General features: G+C 37.2%; 1 protein-coding gene across 3 annotated transcripts in view; it reads right to left on the bottom strand.

The window, feature by feature from the left end:
* Nucleotides 1-374: 374 nt before the first annotated feature.
* MIB1 (mindbomb E3 ubiquitin protein ligase 1) overlaps nt 375-23,133 on the bottom strand; it is a 73,155-nt gene continuing 50,396 nt past the window's right edge. Inside the window, exons 14-21 of one of the 3 annotated variants that reach the window (XM_419157.8) lie at nt 22,740-22,826; nt 19,741-19,902; nt 15,958-16,139; nt 14,011-14,203; nt 12,525-12,603; nt 12,167-12,280; nt 10,922-11,022; nt 375-5,643 (exon numbers count right to left, since the gene is read on the bottom strand). In XM_419157.8, coding sequence (XP_419157.4) covers nt 5,503-5,643; nt 10,922-11,022; nt 12,167-12,280; nt 12,525-12,603; nt 14,011-14,203; nt 15,958-16,139; nt 19,741-19,902; nt 22,740-22,826 — 1,059 coding nt within the window. In that variant the 3' untranslated portion in view covers nt 375-5,502. The remainder of the gene's footprint in view (nt 5,644-10,921; nt 11,023-12,166; nt 12,281-12,524; nt 12,604-14,010; nt 14,204-15,957; nt 16,140-19,740; nt 19,903-22,739; nt 22,827-23,133) is intronic. The other 2 variants (XM_004939769.5, XM_004939770.5) reach the window with 2 other exon arrangements.

Here is a 23,133-nt window from a genome sequence, read left to right as displayed (position 1 = left end):
AAAGTCAACAATCTGCCCTTCATACTTCAGTTGTGTTGCTTTAAAAATATTTGAGTATCTGGAAGACTCAAAGGCACTTGACATTTCTGATGCTCTTCGGTGACACATTCTAAAGAACATGAATACTTGGAGGTTTGCAAACTCTCTCGCTAGATAGTCTGCTGCATCTTTAAACATGAAGCATCAGCAGCTCACAGTTACCAAACATTTGTTCAGGAATACAATTTTCTAATTCTGTGGTGACATCCAACATCATTACAACTAAGACTCAAATCAAATAAGTTGCAATCTCCCCTTCCCAACAACATGTGCACAATAAGCAGTATTAATTCCATCTCATTACATTTTTCAATCAAAGCTATCGAAGAAGAATATCTTATATAACAACTTTTATTAACCATTCAGTACATTAGCATTTCTCTTGAGAAGCTTAGACCTTGCTAAGCAGTTTTAATGAAAGCAATTATATAATGCTATCTGCATACAGAAAAATCCACTACATTCACGCAGACAACCAGAAGTTTCTCCAGTAAACAGTCATGTCAAGAACTACTGAAAATACAACGTTGGCTTTAACAGTAGCAAAAATGTTCCTGTGGTTCGGTAAAACTGGTTTTCTAATAGGAATAAATGGCATTCATGAAGACAGTAAGCTTGTGATAGAAATATCTGCTAGAAGTGTAAAAGTACGTCATTTCCTGTAAATATGAAATGGCATGCAAACACAGAATTGTTGCTGATTCTCTCTCTCCCTTCAGAAAGGCTCACTGGGCCAGAATTAGGAGGGCATTTTTATTTTTATTTATAATTATTTTAATACAACCACCTCTCCCATCACACTAAAAAGATCCCATACAGAGCTTTTTATCAGCTGTCTTTCCCAGAAGTGCTACTTTGGTACATTTGAACACTAAGCCTTTCACACCCTGCCCCCCCGCTCCCAACCCGTGCAACAACAAACCAACTTACAGAAAGCTTAGCAAGACCTACATTTGCTGATTTTCCCATACAGAAAGTATATACAAGTACGTAAATCCATAGCAGGGATATTACAGTTGTATGAACATAAACTCCTCAACTGGATTCAAAAGATACTTGCATTCTGTAAGGACTCTACGGCTGCTGCCCATTATATAGTTCTATCAAGGCACTGTGCAGTCATTAAACCTACAACGCTCTCCAAGACGTGCTGAAGAATATCGTAAATGTATGTAAGTTGTTAAAAAGCCCTGAGTCAGAACTTTTTTTTTTTAAACCACAGGCTCAGCTATAAAACTTCTAAACTTCTTATACTAAAACCTCTGTGATAACAGTTTTGCTTTGTCAGCACAAACGAGTTACGAAATACATAAAAAGACAACAGTACGAATTCCAGCAACTTGTGCAAGGGTAATATACAATGTACATGGTGGCAAATCATACTCTTCTACCGTACGTCATTTATACAGTCAGTAAAAATGCTTTGCAATGTATTTAGATATCAAAACTGACGAAGCAAAAACCAAACTGAAATGTTCCCCATCCTTTCCCAAAGACAAACTAACCCAAGAATTCAGGACGTAGAGAGAAAGGAGGTAGCGTTACTGGAAGTTCGGATGCTGTGATTTTTTAAGTGAAAAATCTGACTTAGGCAGCACACAGAACAGGATAGGCTTCTCGGTTCACCAGCTGCTACTGGAAAATTGAGTTTCTGATGTTTAATGCACAGTATCGTAGAGGAAGCTTCAACAGATCACTAGGCCAAAGCAGCTTCTTCAAACAGCTTAGTGTTTGCAGGAACTGCAACTAATACTGCTAAAAACAGGTATGAGCACATAAAACTTCATCTCTAGAAAATATCTACACAATAATGACTTAAATTATTTTAAAAGATCATTTAATGTCTTTAAAAGAAGCTAGAATACCAATTGTAAGACTATGCTAACAAGGCACAAGTACTTGTGCAAATCTGCTAGATCCTCATTCAATTCAAGTTAGGAATAGTAGTTTCTAATCAATCTTCCATATTTACAAAGTAGCTTGCTTATTCTCCTGCCGCATTAATTCAGTATCCATGCCAGTAAAACGGGATTCCTCCAAACTCTTAACATACAAGTACAGAGTATTTCAACAAATAGAAGGTAGGTATTAAGAGCCCAAATTCTAACAAGTGCCAAATGAGTTCAATGGGACTTTGAGGTATAGCAGATGATACACAGCGGGTCTGTAAAAACAAAGGAAAACCAACAACAACAACAAAAAACAACAGAATTATTAAGCATGTCCTATTAGCCTTTTAGGTCGTCTCCATGCTTTAAAATCACCATGCAGTGATATGACAAGTCATGTATTTTACTGAACTGAAAAGAAAAAAGATTTACTTAAACATGTGAACAGACCTCACATCCGAACAGTCCTATCAGTTGTTCCTCTGATTGGCTGAGGAAACTAATGGAGGTGCAGCATCCAATTTAATTTCAAAACTGCTGTCAAGTACTGAGGGACAATCATAAGAAACAAAGCCTGTTTTTCATCCTCTTTGTCCTCTATGTCGTTCGGTGCTACTGGATTCGCTAACATTTTTCTTCATTGAGTTTTCTGAAAGGCAAGCTTCATTGAGTTTTTTGGGAAGGCTATGCATCTCTTCCACCTGTTAATCAGGCCAGTAGCTATACTTCAAGCATGTTACTCTACCTTGCATTTCTAGTTCAGTTCTTCATCTTGATATCTTGAAAGCATGAAGTTCAATTCCCAACAGTGAAACCTTTCAACTGCAACTGTCACGCAGCGCTGTCCAGTAAGTCCACTTGGCATGATTACAGTACAAAAGACTACAACTGCTCCTATAGCAACACCTTCAATCAGTGTGTCTATATCCATTTGACTGTGATGACATGCAAGTATTAAGAATATTACAGAGCAATTTACAGCTTCTCTTGTAAAGTACAAGCCTAACAGTGGACTTAGCTATTTTTTCTAATATCTTGCCTCTTGCACATCAGGAATATTTAACATTCAAATCCAGTTTTCCACCCAGGATACTTCAGATCAATTCTTATTCGGCTGCATTTTTCAACTAATGCAAAGCTGAACTACTTTCAAGTAAAACAACAAGGTTTTAGTTTTGAGCTGCATTATCAAGAAGAAATCCACTCTGCTTTTATGCTTATAGAGGTCCCCTTGAAGAGTAAATAGGGCTTGACATTCAAAATGTGTCTACCAGAACTAGAGGAAACAGATGTGATGCGTTACAGGACCAAAATCAGGATGGATGGACAAATGGCACATCTTGCTACAAAATCATTTTTGGAGGAAGACTGGAAGGAAACTGAAGCATACTGCAGACATTTCAGCTGACAAACACACTATAAAAAAAAAATCAGGCTTAGTGGCATACATATTGTCTAAATAAATACAGTACTTGTGCAATTGGAGTCTAAGTGGAAATAATGAAACAGCAAAGTGGAAAAAAAAAGTTTTTCATCAGAAGTTTTACAAAGCTCCTTGAAGTCTTCATATTTCAGTACAGGGATCCAATGAGTACCAAAAGGGGAGGGCTATTTACTTCAGCCAAAAAGACAGATACACAGATAATTTTGAACAAATGACTATTAATATACAAAATAAAATAATATTATATTGATTCCAGATTAAGACTGTCCAATGAAAAATTACTGAAAAGAATGATGAACACATTTGCAATTCTGGACAAGGACTACGTTGTCTATAGAAAAGCTGTACATTACTTCACTTTGTTACAAGCCACCGGCCATGCACTGTTCCAATCTATCATTGTAGCTGTTTCCTGGAAAACACCACTAAGTGTTTAAATCTTACTGTTAAGAAGTTTATCTATCTTTGCAGTTTACTAGCAACATTCTTCTGAGACTTTTGCCAAAGTTTACAAGGTTGTGGCATACCAACATAAGCTTCAAAAGACTGAAATGGGTTTTTCCAAAGAGACTAGTTTTATTCCTTTATTCCTACTTGGATCTTCCCCTGAACTATCCCTCTTGCCACATTTTTTGCAGTGAGAATGAAATAAGAAATTAATCTTTGCTGCAAGGAAGGCACTTCAATGATTCCAGCATGTATTTCTTCATTGTTCTGCGTTCAAACGAAGCCAGCACAATGGCAAAGGGTTATGCAAACTGCACTCAGGAAACTGCTGAATCTCTTACAAGCAAGAACACATTCCTGTTACCTGCAAGCACCTCTTAAATCAGCATACCTTTTTTTTTCTGTCCAAGAAGACAGAAGGACCTATTTTTTTTTTTAAATCAAGATGTTAATTGTCTGCAGCTCCTCACAGCAGTACTTTCAGATTCATGAACACTTCTCAGTCACAGCAGTGACAGCTAACTCCCTCATACAATTTCATTTCACGTAGGCACGGCTCTGAAATCACTGCTCTGACAACACTACTCCTGAACTGCAGTATTATCTATTGATCCCAGCTAGCGTGGTTTTAACATTCAATGTAGATGAAAAGCTATATTAGATTTTTTTCCTGCTGTTCATTACTATTTGTCCGGAGACAACTGAATTAAGAAAGGAAAGTGATACCCGTTAAAAGCTTGGTTCATGCTTTGTAAGGTAAGATACTGAAGTTTAACGTTTGCAAACTTCACATCTAGTTCTTCTAATTCGTAGACATAGAATATTTGAATGGCCCCACATATATATCTGTTCCCACAAAACTGATTGAATTCACTCATCTCAAATGGATAACTGACCCACTGCTCAAATGTTCTCCTTTCCAACCGAATTAAAAGCTATTCCATTAGAATCTATGAGGCTAGCAGAGTCAAGAGGTTCATATTATTTAGGTCAGCTTGGAACTGTTACGCTAAAGTGCAGTTTGACGAACGTAACCTTTCTAAACCAATTTGTCTTTTCCCTGTTTCTTTCCCAGCTCATCCTCAGCAAAGGGCACATTAAAGTTGAAATTACCTTAGCACTGCATTTTGAGGCCTGATCTTATGGAAATAATATTACGTTTATTACAACTGTGCATACATTTTGTATCGACTATGCATTATTGTGGGTTTCAAGATGAAAATTATTGCAAATTATAAACATCACAGAATATATGAACATTCTCCAGAAAAGCATAAAAAAGCACTAAATAGATTTATATTCAATAGTAACTGGCATTAAAAAAAATAATACAAAAACTACATCACTCAACACCTTATACGCACATTAAAAAACAAGAATGAAACCAAAAGAAGATTGTCCCTTTACACTTCAAGGGGAAGAAAATGACAGAAAGAAAACAAACAAAAAACACAACAAAAGAAAGGACTGCTGTAAATTAGCATCTTTTCTGAGCAAAGTTAAAAGCTGACTGCTCAAATACTGTTCTATTATTTGGTGCGTTCACAGTCTTTAATGAACCTGTGCTACAGTATTAGAAATGTTTTCATTAGAACCTTTTACTGCCTTTCAAACTTGCAGAGATTTAAATCATCAGAATGTCCTTACTATTCATAAGCTAACAACAGACACTTGTTCCACTTCTTAATACAAAAGAATCCTTCGTTCGATTGCCTTGCGGCATATAGGGCATTCACTCATTCGGTCTCCACAGAGCTGACACGTCCCATGGCCACAGAGAAAGATCATATTCTTCAGACGGTCCAAACAGACAGGACACATAGTCTGTAAAAGATTTTAACAGGTTATATAGTCAATGGCAGCAGGGATACAGTACTGAGTATGCAATACATAAGTTAAAGTTAACAATAAACACACCATCTTAAGCATAACAGACTGTAGCCACAGCATAACCCAACTACTAAAGCATATATACTTAACCTGAAAAGTGGTGGGCTTTTCCCCTCTCCCTCCCCCCGTGTGTGTATCTTTTTGTTTGTTTTTAAATGCACATTTTTACATCTCATCCACTTAAAGTACTGGTATTGTAACATGATGACCCTCGGGGTGCCTTCCAACCCAAGCTATTCTATGGTTCTATGATATCTTTAAGTAAGTCCATCCAGTAGTAGGTTGATATCACATTTGCAGTATCATCATCTACATTCGCAGAATTAAGACACTATTTTAGCAACATTCACCTTGACATAATGTAACCTTTCAGGATACAAACACTACACAAAGTTCTTTGTCATGTAATGCTCAGGTACATGGTTTAGCAACTCCTTCTGAGGCTCTGTAGCTCATCACATACTTACCTCTACACAACAAGCACTGAACAAATGCAGAAATAATAAACAATACTGCATCATCAGTATTGTATGTAAAGATTCAATATAAGCAATTCCAGTCTTTGCTTGCAGAAATTATCTAAGTTTTCTATGAAGAGCAATTTAATAAATCTGTGACCTTCAGTCATAACAATAGCACAGCAAACTTTTAAAATCCCTTTTAATTGCTGAACATTATAGTGACAGCCAATGCCCAAAAAAGATCTCCTAAAGCTCTTCAACAGCAAAATTTAATTTGTACCAAATGACTGAGGAACGTCCTTCACCTTTTGTCATATGCAGAAACTGAAGTTTTTGTAAGGCATGTTCCTTCACCATAAACATACTGCAACTGTATCTTACATTAGGATTTCATTTTTAACAGGCTTAATAAAGGTTAGTAAATGAATAGATGTTTTAACATATAATTGTTAGGTCTAACAAATCAAATATAAGATGCACTCAAATCTAAGACACGCTAACATTTAAAAACACTGAACTCATACCTCATTCGCTTATGATATGAAATGCCAGCAAGTCCAACATTCCAAACAAATTCATTTTATCACCACCTTGCACCTGTGACTTGTTTCCACACTTATCATTGGGAGTTTACTTCACACCGCTCATCTCATGACAGAGAGATGATCCATGGCAGAAAGTCAAGCATAATCTTAAAGCATCCTTCCTATGGAAATGACAGATAATACCTCCTAGGGCAGATAGGTAGCTTAGATGAAGACTATATATATAGTCTCTCTCTATATATATATATTTATATTTATATATTTGTATATTCAACATCAATCTGCTGACACCGAATTCAAATTCACACAGAATTTGGCCAAATGCCTATTTTAATCTCCAGGACATCCAGGACTAGAGGGAATGGCTTAGGACTAGAGGGAATGGCTTCCAGCTGTGCCAGGGAAGGTTCAGGCTGGACGTTAGGAAATACTACTTCTCTGAAAGGGTGGTCAGGCACTGGAATGGGCTGCCCAGAGGTGGTGGAGTCACCAACCCTGGAGGTGTTCAAAGAGCATTTGGATGTTGTGTTAAGGGACATGGTTTAGTGAGAACCACTGGTGAAGGACGAATGAATGGTTGGACTGGATGATACTGTGGGTCTTTTCCAACCTCAGCGATTCTATGATTCTATGATGGGCCATCAGTGACACAAAATTTCCAGATAAATCCTTCTGTCACTTTGTTGTTTTTTTTTTAAAAAAAAAAAGAAAGAAAAAATTTACTCTTGACAAGAACACTATGCTCCATCTTCGTCAGAATTCTGGACAGCATCATACCAAAACACAAATTAAAACTTACAGAAGACCAACAGTCTGTCAGTCAGTCCAGCTTATTTTTCTATTCATACCAAGTCACCAACTATACTTCCAACGGGAAAATCAGAGCTTGCTTCTTTCAGTAACCTACAGACTTCAATATCTAGTAGCTGTCAGTTTCTGATAAACACACAACTGCCTCATTACCTGACATCCTTTGATAAAACACTGACAAAGGCAACTCAAATCTCACCTCTGGAGGAAAAAAAAAAAAATGAAAAACTTGCAGGCCTTGTTCTATGTGTTTAGAACCAATTTTATGCCCAATTCCTCCAGCTAAGTACAAATGTAAAATACTTAAAACACACTGCTTGTTTATTTCTTAATATGATTCTATTTTAGCGTTAACGCTACTTCATACAGTAGGAGAATTCAGCTGGTAGAAACAAACTTGCTGTCCGCTACGCCACTATGCTGACAAGAATTTTCTCAATCAGTTCAGAAGTTTCCGAGCCAGGATGCAAGACAAAGTACGTGAGTTTTACCCAGCTTCCAAGTAGCACTCAACATTTATTCCATTGTAAAAGTGCATATGAGCTGGTACTTAAAGTTCATACATGCCTTACACGTTTTGTGCCACAACATCTTTCCACTGCTGTGCTAGTTTGCTAGAATGCTCTCTGTATGAAACCTCATTTACATTTCTCTTATCTGCAGGGATTGTTTGACTCCAGTCTTTTGAAGCAAAACAGATAGTATAAAAAGGCACTACTATCTATTATATGTGGGAATTACTTTGACAGAGAAGTAAGAGCAGTCTTCATAAAGTGCTCATCACACTCATAACTTGCTCTGATAATTCAACTAAATCATTTTTTACCACTAAAAAGATGTTCTAAACTCTTTGAAGTATTTCCTCATTATCAAAAATATTTTCTCCAACAACATACAGGTGCACAGTGACAAAATAAATTCATTTTTAAGCAGAAAGAAGGTGATGTAGGTATGGTGAAGGAACATACGTAAGATATTAGATAGAGGATGGTGATTATGTATGAAATGAGGTGAAGGTATTGCAATTACAGTCACAAGGGTTCACATTCAGGGAATCCCTGAAGAATGGTGTGGTCATCAGATGTGGGAGATTCAGCTGACATCAGGCATCACTTCTGCTCGGCACGAGAAATGGTTTTAAAAGCTTGCTGCACTAACATATTACATTATCATTGAAGGTATGAGTTGAAACATAGGTTTATACCTGCTGAAAGAGAACAAATTAATTTTAAGTATGAAAACATCAATGTAAAAGGGAACTATTAAAGCACAAATCAGAAGTATACATGACCGAAGTTCAATGCTGTGCAACACTTGAAGCACAAATTTTAAAGATTAGATGACTAACTGTAATCAAATCCTACTTGCTGCTTAAAAGTATGATACAAAACTTGCCCTCTCACTGGAGTGGGCAGAAATGACACTAACCAAAACATGAAAGAGTCTCAAGACAAAACCACACAAGAACAACCAGAACAACCTCTTTTTGGTCAAACAGGTGTAGGACAATCATCAGTTATACACTGATTTTAAAACATTTTAAAAAAATAAAAGTGAATGTCAAAGCAAAAGAACCTCAGTTCTCAAATCATTTCAGTATTAAATATTAGTTGCTATTGAAAATACGAAAAGCAGAAAACAAGTAGAAAATGACATGAATAAAATGATCTTTTTTTCTCCCTATAACAGCATAACTTTCTGATATTAGAAAGCTTCTTGCTAACAATTTCCTACAGTAAGAACTGTTGTGACTAACAGAGCACTTCTGGAAAATTGGAAAAAAAAAACAAACCTGAGGTCACATCTAATCAATGAGAAAAATTGTAAAATGAAGTAGTCATCCTTTCACATCCCCATTAAAACAAATTATTACCATATCCAAACAGAACTCAAATCATTTGTAAACTCAAAGTAAGTAGAAAAAATATTAATGCATTTGAAGTAAACAGATTCCTTGGATTTAAGCATTCATCAGTATATTTGGATATATCATTTTAAATGCCAAAGTAGTAGCCTTACTATCTCATTCTTTTCATCCAATTATGTTTAAAAGTAAAACTGAAGCAAACCAGCAGATTTAATGTCACAGATACACAGTAGCTCCAGACATTATCATTGAGGAAGATGTATATTTTTCAAATGACAACATTTAATTTGCATGTTTCTTGTACACAAACTATGAAAGAATGTGTTTTGAGTACGATATTTGAGTTCTAACTGCTAGTGGGTCTTTGGCCAAGTCTCCATATACCAGGAGCAGTTCTTTTCAGACATACTACCAAGGCTAAAACTTGACAGAATATCAGTTTTCAAATTTAAGGTATTTAAAGGTATGGGCCCTAGAAGTACTGGTCCAAAACTTCAGTCTTAACTTGTATGTACACCAACAGATGAGAGCAATAACTGTCTCAGCTGGATGTGATGCTGACACCACTGAAGCATCACATACTGCTATAAGCCTCCAAGAGGAAAAAGCTAGTTGTAAACAAGAAGGCTTCTCTGTCTCTTGTATCCATTAAAACAATTTTTTTTCCAATTGTTATATACAAGGAAGCCAAAAATCATATTATCAAGGCTCTTTTCTAATACAGTAAGTTCATACAACTGTCAGATACTCCTTTACTGCTGAAAACATCTCAAATATTCTTTGCTCAGATGGAAAAGAAGGAAACCATTCAGTGATTTACCACAGCAAAGTCTCACATGTAGACAAGTATGTAAGCCATTTCAATTGGACACATTTACAGGTATAGCTGTTTTAATATTTAATTTAAATTTTCTCAATTATCTGAAACAATTTTTTTTGTTTTTATAGTGTTTCTAAATCGCATGCAATTTAGTTAACTGATGAATTACCATTATAATCTATGGCCAATTTGAATAGATTTCCACCTGTACATATGATGAATAATTACAAAAGAAAAAAACTTTCACTCATATCCCAAATATGCCAGTCACATACACACACAATTGCCTGAAGAGTACATACAGTAGAGCCTTTCGTGATACAGCTGACAGCCACTGTTCAAAGATAGCTCAGGAACAGACAAGTAAACGTTAAGCCTGACACAGAGTAGTGAAGAACATCTACTTCTGTGAGAACAACTGCTGCTGCTGCAGCTAATACATTCAGGTCAGTTACAGCAGCACAGACTGGGCAGACTTTTTTAAGTCACACTGACACAGATGCTCTGGTAAAAAGACCATCAAAAATTACCACCTTTTCTTAAACCTGTATGTGGAAGACAAACGAACCACAAAAATTACTGGTTATTTAACTAAAATTTAAGAGCTGAATCACTTCAATGAGCTATTTTGTTTTAAATAACAGAAGACGCATTGGCTTTTCACACAGTTACCTCACTGGTCCATACATTTTTTATCTAGCTGTTTTACCTGTTCCTTGATGTCCTGTAACTGCTGCTGCAGCTTCTGTACATCTGCATTGACGTTAGTGTTGTCTTTGTCTTTCTGCATAACTGGAATGTTACCACTTGCTAGAGAAAATAGAGATTTTAGAATTTAGAGAAAATAGAGATATACGATGACATCTAATGAAATAGGAATGGTTATTTTCAGAATACTAACTATAATTTTTCCAGCTATCTGACGTGATGTCATTCAAACATATTCGATAATCTAAATTCACTGCAACCTCACTGCAGCTCAAGTCCCAAGCAAAAAAACCTCTGAGTTTCGTAGCAACAAACGTGGTAAACACTTCCTCAGTAATGATGCTCAAGATGCCTGTAAGCCCCTCAGTGTTCTCAGAATTCTTGTCCGTCAACAATGATTCTCCAGTGAAGTTCTTTGCATACACAAACAAACAAACAAACAAAAACCTATAGCCAAGTCCTTTCACAATGAAAATTGTGAACTCTACTTGGTGATGAAAATGACACAAGTGCCATGGAAATAGTATGTTGAAATTTTAAATGTACTCAGCGTACCATTTTTATCTGTGATGGATCCAGGTAGCAATGTTGCTACGTGAGACAAAAATAACTGAAAAGTACTTCAAATTTCCAACACGTGTAGTTAAAAAAAATAGGATTTTATGGATTATACTTGTCTGTTTAGGAATACCATGACAAGAATAACTTGGTTTTCCAATTCAGATAAAATGCAGCTCAAACACTGTATACCACACATATTATAAATATCTGTGGATTATTTTTCCACAGAAATCATTTAAAGAAGTCATAAGAAGTTTAAGAAATGGTCAAAGAAGGAGATGCAAGATTGAAAAACCATCATGAAAGTTACTTATACCTAGCTGCAAAATATTTACCACTCCTTTATTAGTCAGATAGTTCCAGAAGTAAAAATAAAGCATATATTTACTCATTTGCATACTAAGTCAAACTTTTGATTCACAAGTCCGTTAATAACTGGCCAAGAAGTTGATGTATGTTTCATCTTCTACCCTGCATGATGGAGGGAGACTTTTCATGAAGTGGTTGGTCCTATCATGGCATCTGCTGCCAGCAGTGCCGACATCAAATGGGATACGCAGCTTAACACTGTTTTCTTAAACTTTGCTTTAAAAAGGAGAGGCAAAATTTCGGCCATTTCAAAGAAGGAGAATGAAAATACATTGGTGGGATCACGGGAAAGAGTACGGGTATTGGAGTCACTCACAAATATCATCAGTGGTATCTTCTGTACCTTTCCCTCCACAGCACATTATGAAAGGCACTCTTCGTTCTACTACTGCCCGACACTGTACACATTTCTTCATCAAGCTTGCACAATCTGAAAGGACAGAAATAATCTCAATCTGAATCCTGCTATTCTTATTGTCCCTTTTTCCCATCCATGAACTTGTTTATTCTTTTCAGAGTAACTATATAGCAATATCATAAGAAAGGCTTATAATACAACTAAGTTGGACTCAAAGTCACATTCCTAATGAGTTTTTAGTATTTTTATTTTTTTCAAATAGAAGTTTTCTGTTTGAGGACTATTTCAAAAAGAACATCCTGTAAAGTTTACTTACTCTCACAAGCACACATATGACCACAAGGCTGGAAAAGGACTGCCGCCTTTTTGTCTGAACACACTACACATTCTTCAATCTGTAAAGTACAATAAACATACATATGAGAAAAGTTGATCTCCTCATGTTTACAGGAACTCGCATTTTTCACTCTCTTTCGCAAGGCATGTGGATTTTAAGGAGCTCCATCTGATGTTGTATTTACTAATTCATCACCTCAAAATGCAATTTAAAGCAGTTACCATACTGACTTTGAAGAACTGATAATTGCTGGCAAAATTTATGTGTTCAGTATACTGAAAGGCATAAAGAAGCAGCTAGGACATCTCTTTGTCTATAATCTGTTCTATTTCCTTTGCCGCAATGTATTACAGTAATCTGCACTAATATTCTGGGACAGACTTTTCTCATGCCATTTAATGTGATGAAATGTATACAGTGGCCACAGATGCCTCAAGCCACTCCATTCATATTGGTCTGGATCATCTCTTCCAGATCATAAAATTGTCGACCACGTTCGTTCATTTCTTAGCACTACATTCTAAGTTTTTATATGGAAGAACATTAGAGAAGTGCTGAACAGATACTCCACTCCCTAACTCAGCAGAAGAAATCAAAGGAAGGTTATTCATAAAGGTCAGTTTTCACATAGGAAAGCTGATTTCCATACATTCACTTCTTTAGATGGATGAGGGGAAGCAGCAGACCAACTCTCCGCCCATGGCTGAACCTTTCCATTGAATATTTTTTTACATAGTTTGCAGAAAAAGAGCTATGCTAAGATTTGTCCTTTGAAATTATGCGTGTGGAAGAATGAGTAAACAAGTATAAGTAAGAATAAAAGACTGAATAGTAGAAACAGTACAAATTTATATTTACAATTTGTATACTTACAGGGTTAAAAAAAAAAAAAGAAAAAAAAAAAGCCAATTAACCAAAGGTGTTTGGATAGAGATAAAAAAAGAACAGAATGGATTTTCCACAGATTAGAAAACCTGTAAGTGGAATATGAGATTTATTTATTTAAACAGCCAAAAAGCAGCAGAAGGACAAGACCTGGTGATGATTGGGAACAAAGAAATACTCAAACAAAAGCAGTGGGGATGCACCTGGATTAGTCACAAATACCCGCGAGCAATCATTTGAGAAACTTAAGGAACTGAGTCTGATTAGGTCCTCAAAATAGGATACAAATAGCTGATACTCTGAAGGAGAAAGCATAATAAGATATAACTTCGGATGGTTGTATTACAAACTCTGATGACCTGAATAATAAAGATAACGATGGGGAGAGAGAGAATGAGCAGCAGACAGGAAATGAGTACAGGCAAACAGAAAAGAGCACCATATGATATAGGTAGTTCCATCCAGTGAAACATCTGTAAGGCAAAATACTGCTTAAAATACACTACAGTTTTCCTTGACTTTTTTTTTTTTTTCACTTTAATATAAAAAAACAGAAACAAAAAGCTGTGGAAGTTTTTACCTTTGTCCTCGACTGAACTTGTTCTTTACAGATGAGGCATTTTTTCACCCGTGGTGAGCACAGAGAACAAGTGGCAATATGTCCACACGGGCCAAACAGAGTATCTCTTTTCATATCTGAACACACCATGCATTCTTCTAAGGTTTCAGAGTCATTGTTGATCATAGATGGACTTCGGGAACCAACCTGACCACTGTAAAGAAATCTTGTAGTGAGACTTTCTTATTATTATTTTTAGCTCATGCTGCACAACAATTAGCTGCTTATTTATACGTTCCTATGCACTCAAGTGTCAGTGTATATGATAAAACAATCCCAACTGTATGTTCCCAAATGTACAGTTGACACCAGTACACAAGGATTCACGATCAGTTAAGACATTCTTAGTGTTAACAGACTTGCAAAAACAGACCACACAAATCTGAATAGCATTTTGTAAATGTAAAATCCTCCCTCCCATCTTCTGAGTTTACTTCATAATAGAGTAATACCCTGTAGATTCAGACCTGCATAACACCTAGGAAATCCTGAATGTATTTGTAATACTTTGCAATCAGGCTTGTAAAAGAACCCTCAAACTCTGTAAGTGCCCTCAATCTATTTGTCCCCTGCTGCAGCTCACCCAGCAGAGGGAGCACAGGTTAAATGTAAACAGCTCAGTCCCATAATGCTCACAAGCCCATAAAAGGTGGCAAGAAATAGGAACAGCCACAGTGATGAGGCTGACAAAAAAAAAAAAAAAAAGACTGCAGAAAGAACAAACCTTTCATGCTAGGGGAACATCAACAAAAAACAGTCCCTCTCTGTGACATTTTGAAAGTATGGTCTTTGTTGTCTTCCAGTGATTTTTAAACAGGAATTAAGGGTGAGAATCAAGTCAATAATGGGAATATAACTGGGACAAGTAGCAAGCTGTAAATTTTCACGGGCAAGATTCCAGTGAAACTGTAATTCTTAGAGGCATCTGAGGTGCCCGGTCTAACCTCTCCTTTTGTTTTTGGAAAGTCATACAATGATACAGCTTGACAGGTACTCAGGAGGTCCATTACGCAAAGCAGAATCAGCACTGAAATCACACCACATTATACTGGGCTTTGTCCTTTTCAGTCTCCGAAACTTGCACAGATTTCTGAGCCTCCATGGGCAACCTTTCCCAGTGAGCAGTTAACTCTTCCAGTGATTTCCTCTGCCCCTTTTCTGGAGCTGGAGCTCTACCAAGTTCCAGCTGCACCTTGCCACCTTTCCTTTCCCTCCCTCCCACAGGAACACGTGTTTTGCTGTAATTCTAGTCCCTGGTACTGCAAGCTCCACCTTAACTGAGACTGAATGTAAGAACCTGCGGTGTTTACTTCCCAACTCATCAAAATCCTTGCATACCAAGCTTCAGGAAATAACCTGCTCTAGTCACATCCAGTCTAACTCTCCGAAAGTCTTACAGCCTAATCCTAATCAGCTAGACCCTCTTTGAAGTTACCAAACCCCAAACCTATTCAGTCTCTCTCCCTGCTAACAGAATTCATCACAGCCTGGTCAGATAGCTGTTTTTCCTAGACAAAAGTACAGTCAGGACATCACACTGTTATGATGCCTGCAGCAAACCCACAGCTCAGCAGGTAAGAACAGTAAGCCCTGCCCAGATCCAGATGCCACAGGGCAGGGGTGCAACCCACCCTGGCTGGTATCTGCCAGAGGAAGAACAAGGCCAAGGAATAAGGTACAGTTCAAATTTCAGTCACTGCATGGAACTCTTGCAAAACTTAAGTAAGTTTCAACAAATGCATTTGCAGATAGCATTTGGTGCACCACTGAATGTAAAGAATTAAGCAAAAACCAAGAAAATGCTTATATGTTTTAATACTACAGGTAACAAAAGCACGATTTTAAAATACATCAGTTAATCTAGAGAAAACAGATCGGAAAGTAGGAATTTTATTATATTATACAAACCTGACTTTTTCTTTGTGGCATTTAGCCAGTGCTTTGCAGAGGCTAGGGTCAGGGCAGAGATCAAGAGGAGACTGACCCTTCTTATTACGAATGCTGAGGTCGGCTCCGTTGGCTGCCAGGAAGCAGGCAATAGATGCTGCACTCTTCTTCTCTGCTCCCTGAGTGCCAAGTCCCATTATTAACTGAAAGGAAACAAATATGTAAGCAACTTGAGACACTCTGCAGTTAAGAGTAGCCTGACCAAAGGAAAACGTGCACATGTGCGCATAAACACATACATGCATACATCTGTACACCCAAGGAAGTGACTCCAGAAGTAAGACTACTCTATGGTTGCTTAATTCTACACCAGTCGTACTCAGCTTTTCTTTAAGGAACTACAATTCTTCAAGGAATAGGTCGGCTACTGAAACACCGAATCTCCTGCAAACCTACACACACAGGAGAAGCGGCTGTGCTTTGTAATAAGCATTTCAAAGGGTATAATCCCAGTGTGTATATATGCAGAATGCTACAATTAAAACTGCTGAGTTCACACCAAATGGTACCACCACCATACTTGGACTGAGAACAGCTGGGCAGAGAAGTAGCACACACTTTCATAGCCCCAGTGCATAAAGCCCAACAAAGACTTGATTTAGTTGCCTTCTCAGCTTGATGGGATTTAAACTCGTATCTGTCCTCCTGTCCTAATCATTTAACACTTCTTCACCCTTTTACAGTCACTGTTTTATTAGTGATTTTCTGTATTTATTCAAAGGAACTGCTTTAGCACAGCCTAAATTCAAGGAGTTTTAAGTGCAGAATTCCAGAACCATAAAGGCTTTGACAATAGGAGAGGCAGGACTTTGTATGCACCTCACTCTCACCCAACTTGACTAACGTACATCTTTCTACGCCACGTTCAGTTTGTGCAGCCTATCCCTGCAGCTGGCCTTCTGAATGCTGGGCATCCCTAAAAATTAAGATCATTTTGACTTGGTCAGAAGTCCTTTCGTGTTTAAGAAAAATTACATGTACTACGTTAGACACTGTAGCTTATGGAAATAAATTTCAAATAGCAGATACCTGTTGCATATCAAGAGGTTGCCCATCTTTGCATCTGAACTATGCAAGAAAGTAGTTTTCAAAACCTCTCTAGTTAGTTCAGTTCTTCCACCCCACAGAGGTGACTTGCAAATAAAAAAACTGGGCTTGAATCCTGCAGCACGTGAAGTACTAGAAGTCCTTCTGCTGCCTTGATTAACTGTGAGATTATCCTTGCCATCGTGTTGTCATTCAGTTTTAGGAAAGCAATTTTTTTTTTTTTTTTAATCTGAGTCTAACAGTTCTTTCCAGTTACAAGTTGTTATTTCAATAGATGTTACTAAAACTACAAGCTACAATATTCTCAAAGGCTGCTTCATGATTTCATGGATACCTGCAGGCCAGCACGTTTTCCCATGATAGGATGAAAACTGCATGGTTTGAAAGACTTAATACCAGGAGTATCTGAAATGCTTCTGTATATTGCATGCTTTAAAATGACCAAGACGTGAAGGCATCACATGACCCTTCTGGAAGTCTGAAACATTTCAGGCACACAGAATAGATTAAAAAAAAAGAGAGAGCAGCCAGCATAGCTGCAGCACATCTCCTCTGGAGAATCACAGAATGGCCTGGGTTGAAAAGGACCACAATGATCATGTAGGTTCAACCCCCTTGCTATGTGCAGGGTCTCCAATCACCAGACTAGGCTGCCCAGAGCCACATCCAGCCTGGCCTTGAATGCCTCCAGGGATGGGGCATGAAAGACATCTGGAATCCTACAAGTGACATCTGTATTCATTTTTTAGTTTATTCACTTGAAGTATTGCTGAAGTGTTGCACTGCAAAGATGCTGTCTAGGTGATTCAGCAGGTTGGCATCTTAGATTTTAATCAGATGTGAGCTACTGTCCTTATCAGTGCAAAAATCAGCTCTCAAGTTTTACCCACCAGATTTGCTCTTACACACACTATAGGAATCTGATAAGTTTTCTCAATCTTTAAATGAATTAATAAAAAGTAATTAAAAAAATACAGATTGCTAGCTTACCTTAAACACAAAAAGAAAAGCTTATTGTTTCCCAGATTACATTATTATTCGACTATAAATTCTATTTATCTTCTACTATCCATCATCTGTATTTGGATAGCTGTTCATAGCATTTTTACACTATCTTCACAACAGATACAAGCATTGTGCTCATTTAGTATTTACAACAATTTAACATTTTCAAGATAGTTTGATCTGCTGATCACCTTAAGAGTTCTTAAGAACTCTTTTTAATGAGTTCCTTTTAATGAAAGAACAATTTTAGGATCAGAGACACAACCTTAAAGAGTCTTTTTGTTAGTTATGCTACCATTTTCCCACTTTCCTTTTAAAAATCTTACTAAAATGAATCCAACAGTGTATTTTTTTTTAACATATACGGCTCAAATGAAACCAGAAGAAAACAAGATGAAAAAAAAAAACCCTCCTCTTTCTCTGAAACATGAAACTCTCATAAGCAGATGTTATAGGTGAAAAAACACTTGTGCTAGAAAAAATAAATCAGAACAACTCTTCCAGTTTCACCGGGGATGCCAGTGATGGTAAGGCAATTGAAAAACCTCCGTATCAAATGCTGAATCTAAGAGAGAATATTTATCTTATTCATTCCTTTCAAAATTAAATACATGAACACAAAGCATTTTGACCATCGCTCACAGAGTCCATTTCAGATCATGGGAACACATCCGAGTTCTACGCAGCTTCTTCCTATCACTTAGAAGGACACAAGTATTTCCTTATTTATGCCTGTCATACTTTTAATCTCTTTTCAAAGCTTAGCCCAGTGTATTTCAGTGAAATTAAGCAGCCAATCTGAAAAATATTTGTGGTACGGTAGAATTACTTTTGAAGTGAAGTTTTGAAGAAAGGCTTTTCAAACAAGTTTTTCTGGAATGAAATGCTAAAATTATCACCCATTTTAACTGTGACAAAAGTATGATGATATTGGTAACAAATGACTGTAAATCTAGTTCTGTGCTGTGCTGCACGTCTTCAGTATTCACAGGAAAAAATAATAACTGTTTGTTTTCTGCCATGCAAATTACTCACGAATTTTACTTCTCCCCTTTCTATCAGCCAAATTAGAAACTTGACGTGGTGTTCACACAGCTTCTCAGGTATGAGTAGTTTGGGTTTTTTTAAATTAATTAATTAAAAGCATCTTGACCTTTATTATCTTGCGTTTCATAGACTACTTCATTACTACAGTATTATTTCTGAAATGAACTCTGTCAAAAAGATACGAAACAATCAGTATATAAAGACTAAGAGTGCTTTATTCTAACAGAGGAGTTTTCAGAAGGTTATGGAAGAATCTGAACAATGAAAGCTACAAACAAATCATGCAAGATGTTGAACCACAGAAAACAGTTTTAGTCTTATTCTGTACTATATTACTGTTTATTTCTCTTTCCAAAAACCACTTGTGATTTTTTGGCAGCTGCACACGTTCACTATGAAAGACAGACTTGCAAAATTATTTTGAACTAAATAACACCTATTTTTCTTTAACAAAGACACTAAATGTGAAAAGGCCCATTAAAAAAAGGACTCCTGCCTACACTGCAGTGTAATGTGGTATCTACACAAACTTATGCTGCCAAAAAAAACCCAAAACAGTTCAACAGTACAGAAACAAGATAAGCTAGAATAATAAGGAGACAAACACATAAGGAAAAAAAGAATAAATAAATGCATTTTATTTACTGTGTTCTTTGATGGCTCCCAAGCAGTATCTACCTTGCCCACATCTTGCATGTCTTGGAGCTGGCGAAGCTGTGACAGGGTGTGGTGTCGCAGGGCTTCATGCAGGGGAGTATCCCCATCTTTATCCTGGATATCCAGCTTAGCACCTGCACGGACTAAGAGCTGAGAAGAAAGAGAATTCGCTTTAAAACACAAGAACAGCTCCTTATCCCGTATAAACACTAATTTCAAGGAATCTATGGTTTAGGATCCACTATCAGGTCCAAAGGGTTATTCTATTCCCACACCACAGTACGCAGTGGAGAGCTCAGCCTCCAATCGAAGCACTTTACCTCTTTCAAACATCAATTTTATTTCAGCAGCAGCGTAATGACTGACTGAGTGATAGCTAGAAGAGATGCTATTTCACAGGATTCTTTCTAGTTTTAATTTGTACCAAATAGCCTACAAACAAGGCAACATACCAGAGCAGTGCATCAGAAACAGAACAAAGCGGGCAAACGTTTTGATGTCTTATACATTCTGTAACATTAAATTTCAATGACCTCAAAAATCACCACTTTCACACCATGCTAAATTTTACAACTTAATGTACAGCAGTATTTTCACATTAACAAAGTAGTTAAGCACATACTTAGGTTAATTCTTATGCAGCAGAAGACATAAAAACCACTGCCTATTAAATACCATCTTAGAACACTTTGCAAAGTAATGAACTGTAAGAATCATCCTTATGGCTAAAATTAGCCATATCCCCTTAAGAAACGTTGCAGCTCAAACGGTAGGGAAGCTAATAAGGCTGCATAGGTCCTCATATTCATACTGCCCTTGCACAAAGCCCTCCTATAATTTATGCACCAGAACTTGCTTAAATATGCTGTTAAACAACACAATGAACACAAGCTAACAAATAACAATGCCTGTTAAAAAAAAAGAAGTAATAATCACATTGTTGCTTTTGAAAACCTGCAGACAACAGCTGATGTTTTAACTTCAGTTTCAAACTTCTGCTGCCCTGCAACACTCTGAATTGCAGTAGAGACAAAAAGAACAGCCTAGAAACAGGAATATATAAAGGGAAATATCTCCCTCTTCAGAACTAGCCCAATTGCAGGGACTTTATCATCTTAGAATTAAAGAATCACAGACTCTTGAAAAGACAAGAAATTAAGTATCTATGAAGAAACTCAGATTATGTATTTCAAGGAAGTATCTGTCTGTAATTGACTGCAGTTTATCACATTCCCCAACTCTTTCTTCCACAACCGAAGGGCAAGAAAACCAGCTGACACTCACAACAGCCTCACTTGGACACCTTCCATTCTCTGAACGGACTCACTCTGACCCAGTTTAAGTTCTTACACTCATATCCTGTGTCTGCCATTAGCCATTTTCTGCTTCAGTTTCTCCTGGAAATAAATGGCAGCACGTCATTAAAATTTCCCTATCGTTACTATGGGTTTTTAGTCAATCTCTTGGAAGACAATCTATGAGAAAACTCTCTTCAGAGTGACATGGAATCCTTGGGTGCCATGGAAATTGAAACCCTTTGCAGAAGTTAAAAAAAAAAAAAAGAAGAAGAAGAACAAGAAAAGAAAAAGAAAAAAGAAAAAGAAAGATTAAAAAATTACCCTTTGTCATGGCAGCAGAGCTTTTAAAAGAACTCTGCTACCTTTGACCACTATTCCACAGATGCCTGAGGGTACAACCCAACCCTGGAAGGTACCCAATAGGAATTAAATTTGAAATATAGGAGCCAACATGTTCTTTGCATGGCTGCATGAGTTATTTTAGGACTTCTCAAAGCTAATCCAACGTTGAAATATGGATACTCTACAGAGTCATTCACTTAAATATTCTTGGGTATAAGTATGCCAATGCAATACACAATCCAAGAACACTAGTTCTTCAACGTGCCTACCTTCCTGCTCATCTGCTGCATTAGTGTTGTATTCCCAGGTACCGTGTCAGTTCCAGAAGGGCACAAGAGCTCACCAAATATAGCTGCAGAAAAGCTTGCAGAATGCAAGTGACACTGACTCTATGAAACCATTCTTTTGGTAGCAAGTGGTTCCAGATATAGGGCCATATCACATGTTTCACTGTAATGAGATCACATCCATCAACCCGCAGAGATGGAGAAACCTTACCGCAAAATAATGCTCAACAGAACCACAGATACAAGTCTACATAGGGAGCAAAATTCTCAGTAAGCCTCAATAGGAAACATTTTCCATTATAGGAAGAGTCTCACAACACAAAGACAAAAATTGCATGGGGGGGCCCAAGGCCAGGGTGATGTATTCACTCTTAGCAAACATATCCTACAGCACTGAGGACTCTCTCCCAAGCTTAATAGCCCATGTCAGCAATCCTGCCAGAACAAGTAAGTAGTGCCAAACTCCACTTTCCTCTGCCTTTAACCAGGTTTTGTTAAATGGAAGCATTAAACCTTCATAACCATGCGGGCAAACAGAAATAACATTAATTTCACTGGTCACTTTATTACTGATTATAGCTTTCCCAAGCTAGGAAAAGAGAAAACTATACAGAAGACTGAAAAGCAGTGAAACTGGTGAAGTGGTAAGCCACTGTTCACAGAAGCTGTGAGCAACAACAATTACTCTTAAAGAAAGAGGTACCAAAAAATGCTATTTTGAGGTCCCACTACAAGACCATAAAGCTCAGACAAATAACAGAACACATTATCCCTTACTCCACAAGAAGAGATTCCAGAACTGGCAATTACAGCAAGGAAACCACAATGGACACATACAAAAATTTAGCTTTCCTGGATTTTCCTTCATATTGCTTGCTAAACTTCTGTACAAGTTGGCAAGTTCCCAAATTGATCAAAATTAATCATACAAACATTCAACAGTTATAACACACCACTAAGCCATTTACTAAATTTCATGAAGTATCCCTGTGTTGAGAGCTACAATTATCTTGAATAAAGTACCATTAACCACATGGTATATTGCAAGTAAGATACTTACCCTAACAATCTGTGTATGCTGACGCTCAACAGCAAGGTGCAGAGCAGTTTGCTGGTTAACATTCTGGATATCCAGGTTAGCGTTGCCCTAGAAGATGTTCAAAGCATTAGACAGTTATTCCAGCAATTCATTAATGCAAGGCAGTCAATTAAGGCACCAAATAAAACCCTCAATATGATTACTGCTTTGAAGATTTGAGAGCAAAAGTTATTAAATACATCAACCATTTGCTGTACAGATGTTTGAATCAGACCGGGTATCCGACTGTCCAATCCCAACTCCACTATTAGGCCAACGTACCAATCTCAAAAGCAAGTTTGACCTTTACAGATCCCCACACGGCACTCCCTGCTCCATTGCACTGCAGGCATCAAGAGCAAACTATTTTCACACC

Source organism: Gallus gallus, chromosome 2 (genome assembly GCF_016699485.2).
Source record: "Gallus gallus isolate bGalGal1 chromosome 2, bGalGal1.mat.broiler.GRCg7b, whole genome shotgun sequence".
Classification (NCBI taxonomy): Eukaryota; Metazoa; Chordata; class Aves; order Galliformes; family Phasianidae; genus Gallus; species Gallus gallus.
Note: the sequence above shows the minus strand (reverse complement) of the source record. Positions and strands in the feature narration are given on the sequence as shown.